A 17381-nucleotide genomic window follows, 5' to 3' on the forward strand; every position below is an offset into this window, starting at 1 on the left:
AATATGAAGCGTAGGGGAAGGGAAAGTTGATGAAAGGAGTTGTTCATATGAAGTGCACACCAGTAGCATCAAGCGATGTCCATATTAGACATACAAAAAAAAAGGGAACCAAAAACAACAACAACAACAGTAGCTCTATTTCCTGCTGCGAGAATTCCGTATCGTTTTAAATAGACTCGTTAACGTGTGCTACAGCATCATTTCCATCCGACACTCACCTGACAGGGGTATCATGACGATGAGAAAAATTAGCCACTCATGGCGGGGAAAGTGGGGAACCAAAGTAAAACACAACAACGATGAGGACAAAGAGGAAAAAAAAACACAACTTATCACTCAGCATCCTCATCCGCCATGCAGTGTGGAGATGAATTCAACGGTATCACCATCATTTAGCACATAGTCCATCCCACCAACAACTTCTGCATCGCATGAATTCACCAGCACAAGAATGCCCGGACGGAGCGTTTGACCCGTCTGATCCACGAGAAGATCCGGTCTTTCCTTGACGTAGTTTGTCTTGAGTAACTGCACCAACCCATTGAGGTTCGTCCCCGTGGGAACAACGCCATCCAACTGAAGACTTGTTTGCTTAGCAAAAAGTAACTCACATCCTCCTGCGAACTGCACTGTTATGTGGTTGTGGTTCGACATTATAATGCGTTTAAGCCACAGAAACGATTATAAAGATAGACAAAAAAGGTAATGTTACACCCCGAGGGAAAACTGCGAATAAAACCAAGTAACGGTCACCCTTTTTGCTATTACTAATATATTTACGTTACCGTAACGGTTCGAGAGAAGGAAAACAAATGTGGAAAAACAATGTTTGGAGGTGAAGGTGAGGGGTAGCATAACAAATTTACACGTGATAAAAGGGGCGGCGAACCAAAACGAGGAAAATCGAAGATTCACCGGTAAAAGAAATGACGTCACGTCAATCAGCCGTCGCGTGTGGGGGGGGGGGAGCGGGGGGAGGGTTCCATTTTGGGGGCCGTTTACTCGATTCGCAGGGAACCTTCGACAATTCCCTCACTATTTTTTTTAAATCCAACCGCGCCCAGGCGAGTTTGTTTAAAATTCGACTCCACTTCTCTCCATGCCAATACACCAGACACCAAACACACACACACACATATATATATATATATATATGTACAAAAACAAACACATACATTTGTGTTGCTGCGAGGAATCAGGTGCTGCATGTAAATGTAAAAGTAACTGTAACCTTAAAAACCTAGGAAATAGGGCAACAGGGGAAGAGAGAATATGAATATGAACATGAAGTATAAACATGCGGAAAACAAACAAACAAACAAAGCAGTGCGGTTCCGGTCGAAATAAAAGGATTCGGTAGAGAGAGAGAGTGCCGGCGGATGCGGAAACAAAAAGTGCAGTAACAACGAGCCTAGCCTGTAACCATCTTTTTTTCACACAAACACAAACACGAACACACACAAAACCAATAATTCTCTCAGTTTCATCCTCCAACACTGAAAACTTATTCCGCTCAGATGTGAAATGGCGCACAAGCAAACGGGCGCCCAGAAGGCCACATATGTTCGTAAGCTTATATATAAAAATAAATAAATATAGGCAAACGTATTTTGTTCTAAGTTCACTTTTCCTCCTCTTCAACATGAATTGCAACTTCACAGAGGCCGTGTAATGATGAAAAAAGAAAAGTGTGAACAGACCCTTCCGTTACGATTCAGAGAGGGAGGGAGGGAGGTAAAGGAGAGAGGGGGTTAAGTGCTGATATATGAGGTGGTGCTGCGCCTTTCAGGGTTCCAGTAATTACTCTCTCATCTCCCACCTCTGACTTCTCATTTTGTTTTTGTTTTTATTTATTTATTTATTTTTTGTTTTGCTTTGCTTTTATCCTTCCTTTCTTTTTCCTTTTATCTTCTTTGAGTTATTTTCTCCTCCCTTTTATATATATATATATATATATTTCCCCCCTCCTAGCAGTTCTCCTCCTAATCGGCTTAATGGATTTCTCCCTCCCCCTCCTCCCAACACACGAGAAATAAAGCATGACCATGGAGAGGAAACAAACCAAAGAGTGGCACGGATCGCAACGTAATAAATAAGCAAAAATAAGGTGGAAAAAAAAAGGCAAACAAACTTTATCTATGGCTAAAATAAAAAGAAGAATAGTAACAAAAAAAAAAATTAAAATTAAAAAAAAAACTTATAGCGCAACCACAGGCGTAGTAGGCATGAAAAAATTGCATACCGTGCCGCCCCATTTTGTCTTTTCCTTCCCTTTTGACCACACCTTTCCTCATGGCAGCAAAATCCTTCACTCCTCCCCCCTTTTCTTCATCCTACTCTTCCTTCTTTTTTTTCCTCCTTCTTCTCATGAATCCACACCTTATTATTTATTTATTTCTTTTTTTTTTTGCTTTTTCTTTTCCTGTTTTATTTCTTCTGAGCCATATGAGTTAAAAAAGCAGCGACGATAACACCACAATATCGATGTGCATTGGAAAAAAAGGGAGAGAGAGGAAAAAAGAAAAAAAAAGCAAACTCATCACGGCAAACGAGAAATATCCTCATTCAAGTGGCATTGGGGTCTTCGTGTTTATTTTTTCTTTTTCTTTTTTTTTCGTACGTGTCCATTAAGTGGCCCGCTTTGCAGTGGCCGTCCCCACATCTCTCTCTTTTTTTTTTCTTTAAAAAGAAAAAAAATCTATTTAGCTGTGCATCACTGTGGCCCATGTTATATATATATATATATATAACACATACACTTATACACCTGCGGCTATGCATCAAATAAAGGCGGGGTATGGGGAAAATACCACCAGAGCCGTCAAATATATTTCACGCATAAATGTATAGGTGAATGTATTCATATATACGTTTAACTCCTCCCTCTTACGTTAGCACAAACAGGAAAGTGCAAGAAAAAAAAAAGGAAGAAAGGAAAAAAAAAGAGATGGAGCAGGCGGGGTTTTCGTTTCCTGTTTAATTTTTGTATTTTTTTTTGTTTTCCTTTCCTTTGCTCGTTTCTTCAGAGTCAAATCATGCAGAAATAAATAATGCAGACACGCAAACACGCACAAGCACCGATGATAATGTACATAAACGTACGAAAACGAATTACATCAAGGAGGGGAAAACCAACCGAGACACAAAAGGGGGGGGGCACATAAAAAGCAGGAAAAAAAAACAGGGAGAGATTCAAAAGGAAAGAAAACACTCGACGGTGAGTGGTGCCGAGGAGGCGTATATACGACCAAAAAAACGAAATAAAAACAAAAACAAAATCAAATTTAAAGAGACCTGAAGACACATCGCACTGAATTGCGCGCGAGATGCGAGATGCGGTCTGCATGTTTTTCTTTTCACACCATATTTTTTTTTTCTAACTGTTCCGACGCATTGTGCCGATGAACTCAAATCAATATAAATAAATAAATAAATAAATATATATATATATATATGTATGAGTACGTGCGCACAAACACGGCAGAGCAGTTATCACATACATGCTGATTAACTCAGCATTGAATAAGTGGAAACCAAACCAAACCAAACCAACCTTCCCTATAAAAAAAACAACAACAACAACAACAACACAATAACAAACAACAGCAATGCGACCTCCCGCCAAACACATGTGATCTTTTTTTTTTCTTCGTTCCATATTGTTGCGCGGGGAAGTGATCCCGGACACTCCACTTGTTAGTGGGTGCGAAACACAAAACAAAACAAAAGAAACAGCTACAGAATCAGTACATGTGACCGGAGGTGGCAGGAAAACGATGAGCTGCTCAGCAACAAGGACAAAAAACAAAAAGAGGTTAGAAGTTTAAATTTAATTAAAAAAAAAAAGAACAACAACAACAACACGAATAGGAAACAAAACAGTTTCCTTTTTTTATTTTTTGGCCTCCTCCTCCCCAATAAAACCAAATCTCTTACCGCACACACCTCCTCCAACGTACCCGCGCCTCCCCACAATATTTTCAGTCACTGCATTTCCCCCCCTCTCCCCCCAAAAAAGGGAGGGAGAAAAAACTATGAAAACCCATTCCCTTTCTTTCGCACCACCACCACCACGGCGATCATCTGAGTAATAATAATAATAGTAATAATAATAATAATAGTAATAATAATAATAACCCCCGTGGCTCAAGAGAATGAAGTACGATTGGCCCCCAGTAGACCCCTCCGCCCTGCAGCAGTTGCAACGCTGGTGCCGCTTCCAGCGACTACGATGCCGGTGTTGGGATTACAAAAGGAGCGTAGAGGACCTGATCCACTTCCTCCTGACACTATCATTGCCCGCCTCACCATTCCGCATACAAATGAGCGAGGCGGCATCGATGGGTGAGTGTGTGACAACAACTGAACCGCCTGATCATATGGAAGAAAACTCGGAACCCCCTTAACCGTTAGAGGCGGAAATACCCGACCATCTTTAATGGTGATCGCTTCAGGAAGCTCTTCTGCCTTCATCGCATCCATCACAGTAACGAGTGGGTCACCGGTGGAGTCACGCGCGAGTGCTACCTGACCACCATTCATGAACGCTAACTTGAAGTAACGCTCCGCTATTTCTATTTGTAACTGCCGTTGCAGAGCCATCAGTAAACCTCTTGGGTTATGGTACGCAGTTGCAGTTAGACGGCTCATCGGGTTCCATCCCTTCAAGTCAAGTAGTGCCACAAGAAGTGCCTTTCCAACATCTCCAAACATTGCAGTGGTATACCGAGGACATGTCCCATTTTGCTGCACTTCAGCCTCCTCAACTGGTGAATTCATGAGAGCTGCGACACCGTTAAGAGCGTTTCCCACGACATGAGAAGCCTCAATCGTGTAGCTATGAATCATACCGGTTCTTTGATATAACGTCACTCGGCTAGAATTGTCGCGACCCTCACCCGTCTTTCCCGTAGCAAACATGTTCGCCTCAGAGAAGTTGCATGACTGAAATTCAAAGTAAGGTGTATTCAAGGACACAAGCTTTGTGTACAAGAGGCATTGCAACAGCTCCGGTGCATCCATCGAGTTCCCATAGAAGAACATCCCGCGCTTGTTGGAGTGGGCGTGCATATCAATGAACAAGGCGAGTTTCCCCTTTGTTTCGCTGAGGGAATCCAACAAACCTCTAATATGATACGGTGCCGGGTGACGACGCTTAGATGGTGTTCTATATGCGCGGTTAAGGTTCACACCCTCTGTGTCGACGCGTGTGTGACCACGTGCTACACCATCGGGATTAATCATTGGCACAATATAAAACACAAAGTGTGAACGCAGCGCTTCTGCACGCGGGTCACCTTTGTTAAGAAGGAACTCAATGCAGCCGTGCATCATGTGGCTCGACGGGCATTCCCCCGGATGCACACGCGCCGTGAGAACAACAGCGAGCTTTCCAGAAAACAAGTGAGGGCGGGACGTCTCACCCCGTACAGAAGAATACGGTGCCTCACCGTTGCTAAATAGAGGAACACGTTTCTCAGAAACACCAAGATAGTCCGTGATGGTAAGCAAATCAACGTTCAATCCATCTAATGACTTACACAATATCTCATGAGAGAAGTATACGTCTGTAGTATAGGGCGTAGCCTTGCCGCTTCCAGACAGTTCACTAACATCCGTGGTATCCATAATTCCAGAGGCCAGCTGCTTCCAAACTTTAATGTTTTGTTGCAGAGTTGTATAGGAATACGGATGATTACTGGCCACGTAGATAGCTGGGCATTGCGGATGACCTAGCGGATATGGTGACTTGAGAGGTGTCTCAGCATCAATGCGGACATCGAATGTTAAGTTCATTGCGACATATTGATCCTTCTTTTTCTTTTTTGTTCCTGTTTGCCCACCAGCAACCGTTAGATCGTTAATTTCTGGCATACCACCTTCTGAGCAACCCTTCGCCTCGGCATCCTCATCGCCACCGTACGCCTCCGGTTCCCCGTCACCTCCCTTCTTTGCCCAAGGTTTTAACACAAATCCCGGGTAGCCGGGCGTTGGTGGCATCACTTCTAATGGCGTAACGATAGCACGACCGGGAAGGCGGCAGTACTGCGGTTTCCCTGGGCAGACGGAGACGACGGGCATCCAACCGTATGTAAACATTTTGCAGTGCATCATACCCACAAAGGTAAAAGCAAGTACGCAACCTTTGGTTCCACCACGAATGGCAAAGTGAAACCACTGACGGTTGTTGGTTTGCTGAGGGGAATTACCACAGTCGGGAGCAGTGTACATCAGGTAACGAAAAGGTCCCGTGCGTTCAACCTGAATCAAATTCCCGCTGTCAAATTTTGAGGAGAACGAAAGACCATCTTCCGGGAACTCAAACTCCCGCTGGTTGTTTGGTGGTGGTGAGGGCGCCCAATTGGCTGGATCCTCTTCCCTGGCGTCTCCCAACGCCGTGCCACGGGCCGCCCCCGCAAGCGATTCACTGTTAATAAGACTTTTCTGCACCTTTGCTTCTACCATCATATTACTATATTCGTACAGACCAGTTTGTTTGCACCGTTTAAAGTTCTCTCTGTTCTCCTTCTTTTGTTTTACCTCTACTCACACTTAAGTACTTTTGTTGTTATAACTTCTACTTTCTGTTACTTAACCCCTCGCCTCCTCCAATGAACGGGTCGACGTGATTAATTATGGCTGCGGCTCACAGAGCCCCTCCAAGTTACGTATGTTTGTGCCTCCCTTTTATCTGTTTACCTACCTACCTCGACGTGTGGAACAAGTTGTGTGGATGGAGTTGGTCCAAACAGGGGAGTGAAAAAAAAAAAAAGAGCTCTACGCGCAGAGAAAAGAGAATGATGAAGTTTTAGAAGCGAAATACCAAAAAGCACGTGTGGGAAAGTTGTCCCACGCTACCAGTTTGGGAGCAACGTTACACATACGTTCTTCCTACCACTTGTTGAACGAAACTTAAGGTAGTAATAAATCCTTTTACGTTTGCATCCCCCTCTCCCTTACCGCTGTTGTCCCTCTTTGCTTCCAGCTGAGGTGAGGAGGGACCGAAGGCGAGCTTCACAACTTCACCACCCATACTTAACGCACCACTGAGTACCAAAGAATAGGCAAAGCCAAAAGAAAGTGAAGAAAAGTGGTCCACGGACTAAAAAAAAAAAGGTTAATCGACACCACTCACCTCATTCATTTTTCCATAACAATGTTGCCACTTCCCTGACGTCTTCCCTCCTCTTGCGTCCTGGTCGCGGGTATCACATAAACCTCAGTTGTTTTTTTTTTTTAAATTAACCCAGCGTCGTGCAGAGAAGGGAAGCATGAGGATTGGGAAGAAAGGACAGCGAATGGAAACAAACACCAATAGACATACTTACTTACGCCAACCCCAACTCCACTTCCAACGCGACCCCTCATCGGCGGCCTCCGCCCCGTCTCCTTTTGTTTCGGCGGCCGCGGGGGCCTCGCTTGTTGGGTAGTCGACATACGTGGAAGCAATATCCACAAAAACAGGTTTACACGGCACTGCCTGATAATCTGGTGGAAACTTAATGACATTGTGCGCTACTGCCACCTCATCACCCGCATCTACAAGGTAGGGCACAAAGGCCTGTCGCTTCTTGTTTTCCTCTCCAATCCCCGCCACGGAAGACAACAAAGTTGATGAGGCGAGACGAAGTGCGGATTTCTCCACGAGGAGGCGCAAGTTCTCTACAGTTGGTGTCGATGGTATCCCGTCAAGAACTGACAGAGCGGCCTTGTAGCAATTTTGAGCCCGCTCGCTCTCCTTCGTAATGCGCCAGCTCTCCCCTAAATACAGGAGTTTGCCCGCACGGCATAAGGCAGAGTTTTCTTCCACGTCAGATCGACCATCGACACCGGGTAGCATTTCCATATCTCCAATCGTTTCCAACGCCGCATCGTAGAGGCGAACAATCTCCATGGGAGAGGCGTATTGCGATGGCTGGATTTCCTTTCGGCTCTTCCCACCAGCAATACCACCAGTGCCAACTCCGGAAATTACGCTAACAGTGCGGGCGCTGCGATCAACGTTATTGCCACTAAGGCATTTCTCCGTTGCATGAAAACGGCGCGCGTGCACCTCCACCATGAAAAGAGTACGCTGCAACGTTTCGTATGAGACTTGGAATATCAAGTAATGCACCAAAAGTTGTAGCTCCGTCTTTTGTTTCTCATCCGAAAGCGTTCTCAAGTCCTTGCGGGCATGAGCTAAGGCGTCATTAAGAGATCCAATGCGCCGGTCCATAAGGTCGAGTGCTCGGTTCTGAAGCCCGACGGGAATGAGAGAACTGGCCTCAGTCGCCTTCGCCTTTGCTGCCTCCACATTGACCGCCCGTGCACCCCGCAACGCATCCCTCACTTTAATCGAGGCAACATTTAGCTGCCGGTTATTCCATTCGATGGTAGTGGCGCCAATGCTTTCGGGAGTGTCCTCGAGGCTAAGGTTTGGTTTGTACGACGAGGGATCCTCACCCAGTCGAAGCATGCAGAACACCACGCGATCGTCCAACTCCGTTACCTTCGAAAAGATAAGCGATAGCTGCTCAGGGTTGCTACACTTCCGCAGTTCGTAGTACAGCTCACGGGAATCACGGAAGTGGTCCCTCGCCTCTGCCATTAGCCCATGTGCTGCAGCCGCACGTCCCTTAACTTCCAGTACGTAAGCCGAAACCTCTTTCTGAAGTCTCTCATTTGCAACAACCTGCGCAATGGCCTGCAGCTTCGTAGCCCACTTTACCGACTTGTTCAGCCGCTTCCTATATTGACATTTCGGTGGAATACCGCCAGGAGGCTTTGCCTCGGTCCCTTCAGCACTGCTGGCGGTGCGATGTTTCTCCTGCATATCTTCCGCAGCCGCCCAACATCTCTCTGCACAGAGAATCAGCAGTTGCAAGTGCTCGGGCTTCGTCGCGTTATGAGGCGTAACTTCCTTCTGTTGGAATTTCTTTGTATTCTGCAGCATTCCAAGCTGACTACGAAGTGTTGAGAGCCGATTCGTGGTGTAGCACCGGTAACGTGCATAGTCCTCGGCACGCAGCCCATGTTGGAGTTGAATCTCCTTTAGGAACAACAGTAGATCAAAGTCCATTGTGTGTGTGTGTATGTGTGTGGGTTGCAATCTCCTATATCGGGTTTAATATGCTTTTCTTACTTCCCTTTGTTGTACTTTTACCTTTCTTATCTTACCTTACTCCAACCTTCTTGTCCTGGTGCGGGTGGACTCCACAACCCACGACGTAAACGCGGGAAAATACAAGGCAAGAGAAACAACATAAAACGGGGCAAAGGATTTATTAATGAGTAAAGGATGACAGTCGTCCTCACTGCATAACGAACAGAACAAAAAAAAAAATGTGATTCAACACTGACCCGGTCAACGGGACGGGGAATCACATTTCTTCTTTTTTTCTTTTTGTACGTTTTTTGTGTGATTTTTTTTTATTTGTGAAATTATTTTCCGAAACAAAAAATAAAATTGAAAAGTAATTAAGAGAAGTCTTACTCCATCATACTACCCCGTACAGGTATGGGGACCAGTGCAAGCGGCAACAAAGAGGAAAGAAGCCAAAAGAGAGAGAGAGAGAAAGTAGGGAGAGAAAAAAAGGGAAGGAACGTTCAGTGATTGGTATTCCTCCTCCCCCCCCCCAAACACACACACACACACGCATATTCCTTACCTATTTCACTTACCCATTTCTTCTTCTTCTCATTATTATTGTTTTACCTTTCCCCTTCCTCTTTATCCCTCTCTGGCCATTCCATGTATGTATGCCCAACAGCGCCTTCTTTTACTTTGCCTTTGTCTCAGCGCCCATCTTGCGGAGGGCAATCTTGAAGGCAATGGTGTCTGCCACCTTGCGACCGAGTTTAGTAACACGATGTCCAGCTCCCTTGCATTTCTCAAGCAATTCCAACTTGGTAAGGCTCTTGCAACACCAGTGAAGGAGACCTTTTGAAGCGCGAGTTGTAATCTCAGGACGGCTTCCGCGGTTTTTCTTGCTGGAGAAGCGCTTACTGAGGCCACCATATCCCACACCAGGGCGCAGGTACACCGCACGGAGCACAGCGGCGCAACGGATGTAATACCAGTCGGGATTCTGCGGGGCGCGCTCGCGGCCGTGTGAAGTCTTGACAATTTCTGCACAGTTTGGTACCATCATTTTACCCTCCTGCTTGAAATGTTGGCTGCAGATCTTCACCCAGCGCCATGGGTGAACATCACGCAGAGTCGCGCCCTTCTTCTTTCCGATGCGGCGGATCTTGGAATTAGCCTTTGTGCGAGCGACAGCCATTTTTTTGCTTGTTAAACTCGGGTTTGACGGTGTAAAGATGCGCGAGCTGCGAGACGAGAACTTCTCTCTTTTATTTTTATTTTGTTATTGTTTTTTTTTTGCGGAATTGGAAAAAAAACAAACAAACAAACAAACAAATGGGGTGGGGAAAGTAGCAAAATTATTAGCAAGATATATATATATATATATGTGCACACATTTACTTACAAGTATGATACGCATACCGCAAGAGGAGGAATAACATGTTATATATAGGGATTAGAAACTCGAATACGACGAGGGCTATATATATATATATATTTCTTTTTTCTTTTATTTTGACGGCAGATATTTAAACCAAACAAAGACAAAATGGATAGAAATATATCATCATAACGCTGTTACTTTTTCTCTTTTTTTTTTTTGGTGGCGGAGAAGAGGGGGAGAGGAAAAGGAGGGGGAAGGATTAGGCATGGTAACACCACCACCAATAAAAATAACACTAACAACAAACGAGAGAAGGGAACACGGCAGTGAAATTGGTATAAACTTTAAACAAACACAATTGCACATATACACACGGAGGAAGAGGGAAAAGAAGAAGAAAAGGAAAAGTGCCAGAGCGGACGAAGCATATATATATATGCATATATATTTAAAAAAAAACAGACATGCGCCACCCATCATAATCCAACGAACACTCAACACTAAAACAGTGTTCCATCCGACATTACTTAACTAATAAATTCAGGAAATGTGTTTATGTGTTTGTGTGTGTGTGAGGCGGAATTATCTGAACTAATGCCACAACTTGACTGCATTCCCTGAAGACGGAAAGAAATTCAACCACCAGATGGAAATAATAACGAGATTATTATTATTTTTATTTTTTGTTAATTTTCTTCTTCAAAAAAAAAAAAATTAGATGAAGTAACAAGAAATTAACCATAACAATGAGTTAACATCACTACCTCTCACTGATATCATCATCATGGTAATAAACATAATTCTTTTATCTTTTCTTTATATATGTATATATATATATGTATTTTTTTTGAATTAAGTTTTTTTTAAAAAAAAAAAGAAACAAGGAGAGAAGGAAGGAAAGAGATGGAGAAGAGTGAAATGATATGCATATATATGTATATATATATATATATTTTTTTTTTTGAATTGCATATTTGCGTACACGGGAAGCAATGGATGGGAAAGTAACGTGGAAAATAACTTTTCATATATCTATGTATGCAACATTTATTTATTTATTTACTTATTCTTTTTTTTTCCCCCCCTCTTGCATTTTAATTAAGGCAGCGGTGTTATTACTATCGATAACAATAATAACAGAGAAAGACTGAGTTGAAAACGGCCCTCCCCCCCCCCCACCACCTCACAACAAAAACAAAAAAAAAACAGCACCAAAAGTAAACAACGACGCAACCCGGAGAAAATGTGCTCAATGCTTTCAAATATATAAATAAATAAATAAATATATATATATATATATTACCCCGCCCCTCTCCCTCATGCGCTAAAGTTGTAAAATGCAAAAAGCATGAGAAGAAGAACAAAAGGAACGAGAATGAAAAGGAGGAAGAAAAAAAAAAAACAGCAACAACAACAAAACAACAAAGCAGAAGCAATAGCAATAGCAATAGCAATCGAGTTGGATCTCGGGGAAAATATTTTTTGAAATGGAAAAGACAACGACAACAACAAAAACATTACCGAGTTATTTATTCGTAATCAATGAAGAAAAGGTAAAACATGGTTGTTGTTATTGTTGTTGTTGTTTTTTTTAAAAAAATTGAGGGGCGGAATCAGCAAAAAAGGAGGTAAGAGGAATAAACGTTGGCCGGATGAAACATGATTTCGTGTGATGGTTGAAGAGGCACCTCCCAAGCCACCAGCAATAACAATAACAATGAAAAGAAAAAGGAAAAAAAAAGAAGACATAACTACTTGAAAAAAAAAAAAAGAAAAATTCAAAACTTGAAAAAAGCATTTGGTCATACTACTAAAGCAAAAGATTTTCATTGGCCTCTGCTGCAGAAAAACCTTTTTAAAAAAAAAGAGTTAAATACCCTCCCCTCCTTTTTTTTTTCTCCCCACCCCACCCCACCCCACCTGCTCCAAACTCCTTTTATTCTCCCTATTCTTCATTGGTTTTCTCTTCTGCGTGGCTTACTGGTTTTTAGTCTTTTCTCCGTCTTCGGCGCGCCGTATTCCCATCATGAAAAAAAAAAAATTAAAAAAAATTTTCTATACTTGTATTTATATGCTTACTTATATGTATCGATGTATTCGCATACAGTCAACATCAATGTGTTGATGCTTGTTTTCCCTCCCTTCTTTTTTTTTTTGTACGCCTCTTGCCACATACTATATTCTTTTTGTCATGCCTCACCTTTCTTTTCTTTTCCTTTCCCCCTATTATTATTATTATTATAATTATTATTTTTTCCCCTCTTTTATTTAATTTTTTTTTTTTGAAACCTTCGTTTTCCCTTTCCCCATGACTTCTTCTTATTCCCATCCCTTCTCTTCTCTTCTCTTCTCTTCTCTTTCCTTTTGTTCCCATTCTCCTCACAGCATCCAATCAACTCATCTCAAGTGTCTAACAATTGTTCCCTCAACGCCCGACTCATATCTTTCAACTGTCACCTGAAAAGTAATGTGCGAAGGCAAAAGGACTCAAACACGCAACGAGATTGTCACTTCCCCCCCTCACGACCGTATCGTAAACGTTAAATTCCAATTCCACACGATCTTTCCCCGCTTGCACCTGCCCTCGTAGAAGTGCCACCGCCCCCTTATTACCATGCATTCCACAATAGTTTGGGGCTGAGAAAAGAGTTAATACGAGACCACCGTGACACCACATATAACCCTCACGGGCGCATTGATGACCGCGCAGGATGAATTGCATTCCAGGTTTCATCTCTCCTATTAGTTGCCTCTTCGAGGGAGGAAATCCATAACTGTAGTTGCGGTCAAGGAAAGACCTCGTGACGTCTGGCCCGAATATGAAACCGCAGCCCCGATTATTCATTTGACATCCACTAACTTGGTCTTCCGGATCGGACCACAATAAACCATCTATCACGAGGCGAGCCTTCGCTCCAGGGCCCTCCAACATGTCATCGCCCCCCCTCGATGTTGGAGTATAAAATGTGTCCTCAAAATCATCCACCATGCCGTACTCATTACGGCGGAGTGATCTCAATAGTGGAACTGACAAGGTGTGAGGGCTGAGACCACCATGAGTGCAGAAGAACATACCTGAAGGACAGGCCACAACAGCAGCTAATGGCAACCAACAAAACACAGTGTTGTATTGAAGCCATGTGCTACTCGTTATATCCACGCTAGCTGGCCCGCGATCTCCCGTCCCCTCTAATTTAGACTTGCATTCCTGAAAGAAACCATAGAGGCGGGATGTCTGCGCCTCCTCGTGGTTGCCACGCAATAAGAAGATGTGCTCGGGGTATTCCACCTTTAGTGCAAATAATAAAGTGATGACCTCCAGGCTTTGAGGCCCGCGGTCCACATAATCGCCGAGAAATAGAAACTTGTATATCTCTGTGGAAGGTGATCCGCGACCGTCCGTTGCCTTAGTGTTGTTGAGGTTTAACTGAATAGAGAGTACATTACTGAGCATATCTGCAAATTGACCATGAATATCACCGACAATAACCAAGTTGTCTTGTCGTGGTATGGCAATCTCTAGCACCGTGTTCTCACTTTCAAGCACTTCCTTCGTGTCTTGGCATAAAATACCGGCCTGCGCAGCGCCACGGGGAAGTGCATCAACGATGGAAACACTTTGCAGTAGGTCCGAAATCAGCTGTGTGTACTTTCCTACAGCAGGTGGCGTGGTGCTTGGTGGATAAAAGTACACCAGTTCCTCCAAATTCCCTTCCTCTTCTTGCATATGTTGTAGAGTACTTATCGTTTGAATCACTCACCCACTGTGCCCAATATGTGTCAATACGCGTGGCTAAGTCTAATATATATATATATATATATATATATAATGTGTAGATGTAAGATACAGGTGGTACTGCGTCGGAGTGGAGGATGCTTTATTAATGAATAACCAACGACGTTCAGTTACCGACTTTTGCTCCCTGCTTTACTGTCGCTTCTTATTTTAATTAATTTATTTTTTCCCTTTGCTCTAAACTCCTCCTTTGCTCTCCTTTTCAACTTTCCACCCCTTCCCTACGGGCACGGGGCGTGACAAAAGCTGAAGGGTTACGGACAAGTTTCCCCCTCTTGACCAGAGGTGATGCGTTCTAAACTGAGCAAATAACAGGAAGTTTGGGGGGAGGGAAGGGCACAAAAAAGAAAAAAAAATAATAATAATTAAAAAGAAAAGAAAAGGGAAAGAAAAAGGAAAGAAGAAAATGCTGAGAAGAGATGCAAACAAATGGCAATGATGATGAAATAAATCAAAATGAAAAAGGAGAGAAACACGAACAAGTGGGTTTCAACAGAAAGAGAGAGAGAGAGAAAGAAAGAGAAAGAGGGGAACAACTCGTTTGAACAAATGTGTAATTGTAAGAGGGGAAAAAATATATTGATATGACGTTGATTGCGGCAGTCGCTGAAAAAGGAACTCACAAATTCCTCAGAGGTGAGATTTGGGGGCGCAGCATTACACAACAACAAGTAACGACTAAATGGTATGAAAAACGTCTTATGTCTTTTGATTTATTTATTTATTTATTTTTCTTTCTTTTTTCTTTTTCTTTTGACAAAAAGGGGAAGAGTTCCTTTATTCTCTTTCCCATCGCTTCCTTTTCTTTTGTTCCTTCTCCACACGCTCACTCCAACGTAACCCTCGTCCCTTCATCATCTTTTTTTTTTCCAACAACTGAAGGGAGAAGTGCACAAGTTGAAAAAAAAAGAAGAAAGAGTGCACGGCGCCTCCCAACACAATGCCCCACACTGTGCCATTGTCAGAAGAATAACAACATTAATAAAAACAATAATAATGGTGATGGTAACAACAACGGTAACAAAAATAAAAACTGTTATAATTATAAATATAATAAATATAATAATAAAACAAAAAAAGAAGTGTTGTGAAAGGGATTATGACATGCAACAACTCATTACCCAACCATCACCAAAGAAAAACAAAACAAAAACACACACGAACATGACAAAAAGCACAACATTTCTCCGTAAATACAAACAGTCCATTCCTAAAAATGTTATGACTTTTAATCATTACTTATCGTCCCCTTTTCCCCCTTTTTCGCTTTTCCCATTTTTTTTTAAAAATTACTTCATTCCACTTCGCCAAACCCGCTGAGCATAACAAAACTACGATTGGTCATACTCGTCCCCGCTCACCAAAAAAAAAAAAAACAACAACAACAACACAAAAACACACACACGAAGCAGGCGCACAAACAACGATGATACAAATAAAAAGAAAAACGAAAAAAAAAAGAAAGAAGAAAAAAAACACACACACACACGTAAAGAGAGGAAGGGATTATTACAAACTCAAAAAAAAAAAGGAAAAAAGACACATCATCCTTTCTTTTTCTTTTTCGTTTTCTTTTTGTTTTTCTTTTTTTCTTTTCTTCCTTTCCCTCTTTTCTTTTTCTGTGTCTCGTCCTGCTCATAACAGCTGTAACGGAACAATAATAATAAGAATAACAATAACATTAATAATAATAATAAAGAAGTGCTTGCGACACTACACACAAGCACACAAAGATGAATATATATATATAAAAGAAAGACAGCAACGATGACACGGTAAAAAAAAAAGGAAAAGAAAAGAAAAAAAAAGGAAAAAGGGATTTAAAGGAAAGGGAAAGGAAAAAAATGATGATAAGGAAGGGAGAAGAAAAACCAAAAGGATGGTAGAAGCCATAAAAATCGTTGTTGTTGTTGTTGTTGTTATTTTTAACCACATCAGTAAAGGGGTAAAACATTAACAACAGTAACAGTAATAATAGCAACGGAAAAAGATGAAAACGGAGGGGGAAAAAAAAGTAGGAAGATGTGGGAATCTTCAAACCTTCTCCTTTTTTTACCTTTTATTTCTCTTTTTCTCTTTCTCCTCCTCACCTTTTTCTTTTTTTTTTTAAAATCACTTCCGCTCAATTTCATTATTATTATTATTATTATTATTTTGTTGGTGCTGTTTTTTTTTTCTTTTTAAAAACTTCCTTCCTCCCTTCCTTTTTTCCTTTTTTTTTCTCGCTTATTCATTCGTCCTCTCATTCTCCCTCTCTCTTTTTTTTCTCTCTCTTTCCCCCCCCTTCACATCTTAACCATAAATCACTCACTCATTCACACGTTCACAACCAAACAATTCCTTTCAATATCTCCGCCTCACTTCACTTCACTTCACTTCACTTCACTCTCTTTTCTTTTCTTTTCTTTTTTTTCTTTTTCTTTTTTGCATGTTAAATATTGCCGCAAAACATTTTACAATACGACATGAACTCACAAATATATACACATACAAAAAAAAAGAAAAGAAAAGAAAAGAAAAGAGAGTGAAGTGAAGTGAAGTGGGAGCGCGCGTAATTTTTTTTTTTAAAAACAACAAAAAAAGAAGGAATGAATGAAATAAGTGATGCACAAATGAGTGGAGATATGCTTGCGTCTGCGTCTGCACGAGGAGAGAGAAAAAAGTGCCACAAAAAGAAAAAAAGAAAGAGAAGAAAACTATGCTCGACCCTGATACGAAATGGAAAATAAATAAATAAATATTGAAGAGACACGAAGATACATATACATGACGGCATAAATACATGAATACATACATAAATATAAATATACACAGACGCAATACAACATAGCAAATGCCTCAAAACGGAGATGCAAGAGACAAGAGTAAAACAAGCAAAAGAAAAAAAAAGAAAAAAGAAAAAAGAAAAAAAAGGAAGCACCGCCTCAGATTTTGTTATTTTAGGTTCGATTTCCTTTTCTCTTCTTGTCTTTCTTAAATTATTTCTTTTGGACTCTTGTCAGTTTCGCATGGCATTTGTGATCGGCACGTTGCGGAGGCGTTTTCATACGGATGTACAACAAAAACTCCCCTCCCCTCCCCTCCGCACACGCATCCAAATGTATATGTGTACATAAATTTTTATGTACAAATAT

General features: G+C 41.9%; 5 protein-coding genes across 5 annotated transcripts, besides 51 other annotated features; all 5 read right to left on the reverse strand.

The window, feature by feature from the left end:
* Nucleotides 1-17381: part of a sequence feature (sequence corresponds to BAC RPCI93-29M18) that runs on past both edges of the window.
* Nucleotides 346-654, reverse strand: Tb927.4.1830 (hypothetical protein, conserved; the record flags this gene model as incomplete). The annotated part of the gene is made up of 1 exon (XM_839240.1): nucleotides 346-654. The coding sequence occupies one exon, from the start codon at nucleotides 652-654 to the stop codon at nucleotides 346-348; it is 309 nt and encodes a 102-aa protein (XP_844333.1).
* Nucleotides 1136-1158: a microsatellite.
* Nucleotides 1574-1598: a sequence feature (AT_rich).
* Nucleotides 1827-1936: a sequence feature (T-rich).
* Nucleotides 1937-1957: a microsatellite.
* Nucleotides 2145-2196: a sequence feature (A-rich).
* Nucleotides 2312-2438: a sequence feature (CT-rich).
* Nucleotides 2730-2749: a microsatellite.
* Nucleotides 3418-3452: a microsatellite.
* Nucleotides 3531-3552: a microsatellite.
* Nucleotides 3569-3609: a microsatellite.
* Nucleotides 3823-3846: a sequence feature (AT_rich).
* Nucleotides 4089-4136: a microsatellite.
* Nucleotides 4147-6468, reverse strand: Tb927.4.1840 (zinc carboxypeptidase, putative; the record flags this gene model as incomplete). Its single annotated transcript, XM_839241.1, has 1 exon — nucleotides 4147-6468. The coding sequence occupies one exon, from the start codon at nucleotides 6466-6468 to the stop codon at nucleotides 4147-4149; it is 2322 nt and encodes a 773-aa protein (XP_844334.1).
* On the reverse strand, nucleotides 7325-9061 carry Tb927.4.1850 (hypothetical protein, conserved; the record flags this gene model as incomplete). Its single annotated transcript, XM_839242.1, has 1 exon — nucleotides 7325-9061. The coding sequence occupies one exon, from the start codon at nucleotides 9059-9061 to the stop codon at nucleotides 7325-7327; it is 1737 nt and encodes a 578-aa protein (XP_844335.1).
* Nucleotides 9541-9584: a sequence feature (GA-rich).
* Tb927.4.1860 (ribosomal protein S19, putative) lies at nucleotides 9762-10265 on the reverse strand (the record flags this gene model as incomplete). The annotated part of the gene is made up of 1 exon (XM_839243.1): nucleotides 9762-10265. The coding sequence occupies one exon, from the start codon at nucleotides 10263-10265 to the stop codon at nucleotides 9762-9764; it is 504 nt and encodes a 167-aa protein (XP_844336.1).
* Nucleotides 10377-10403: a microsatellite.
* Nucleotides 10549-10584: a sequence feature (AT_rich).
* Nucleotides 11115-11168: a sequence feature (AT_rich).
* Nucleotides 11269-11293: a microsatellite.
* Nucleotides 11373-11404: a microsatellite.
* Nucleotides 11497-11519: a microsatellite.
* Nucleotides 11714-11751: a microsatellite.
* Nucleotides 11793-11905: a sequence feature (GA-rich).
* Nucleotides 12015-12038: a microsatellite.
* Nucleotides 12156-12228: a sequence feature (A-rich).
* Nucleotides 12351-12372: a microsatellite.
* Nucleotides 12481-12506: a sequence feature (AT_rich).
* Nucleotides 12651-12675: a sequence feature (T-rich).
* Nucleotides 12676-12703: a microsatellite.
* Nucleotides 12704-12735: a sequence feature (T-rich).
* Nucleotides 12766-12832: a sequence feature (CT-rich).
* On the reverse strand, nucleotides 12898-14178 carry Tb927.4.1870 (serine/threonine protein phosphatase, putative; the record flags this gene model as incomplete). Its single annotated transcript, XM_839244.1, has 1 exon — nucleotides 12898-14178. The coding sequence occupies one exon, from the start codon at nucleotides 14176-14178 to the stop codon at nucleotides 12898-12900; it is 1281 nt and encodes a 426-aa protein (XP_844337.1).
* Nucleotides 14254-14280: a microsatellite.
* Nucleotides 14393-14415: a sequence feature (AT_rich).
* Nucleotides 14588-14654: a sequence feature (A-rich).
* Nucleotides 14742-14775: a microsatellite.
* Nucleotides 14959-14978: a microsatellite.
* Nucleotides 15216-15316: a microsatellite.
* Nucleotides 15681-15723: a sequence feature (A-rich).
* Nucleotides 15797-15865: a sequence feature (T-rich).
* Nucleotides 15901-15944: a microsatellite.
* Nucleotides 16027-16060: a microsatellite.
* Nucleotides 16148-16171: a microsatellite.
* Nucleotides 16288-16355: a sequence feature (T-rich).
* Nucleotides 16378-16401: a microsatellite.
* Nucleotides 16435-16461: a microsatellite.
* Nucleotides 16462-16534: a sequence feature (CT-rich).
* Nucleotides 16605-16634: a microsatellite.
* Nucleotides 16636-16671: a microsatellite.
* Nucleotides 16739-16769: a microsatellite.
* Nucleotides 16971-17054: a microsatellite.
* Nucleotides 17004-17076: a microsatellite.
* Nucleotides 17123-17159: a microsatellite.

The sequence above is a fragment of the Trypanosoma brucei genome, chromosome 4 (assembly GCF_000002445.2).
Source record: "Trypanosoma brucei brucei TREU927 chromosome 4, complete sequence".
Classification (NCBI taxonomy): domain Eukaryota; phylum Euglenozoa; class Kinetoplastea; order Trypanosomatida; family Trypanosomatidae; genus Trypanosoma; species Trypanosoma brucei.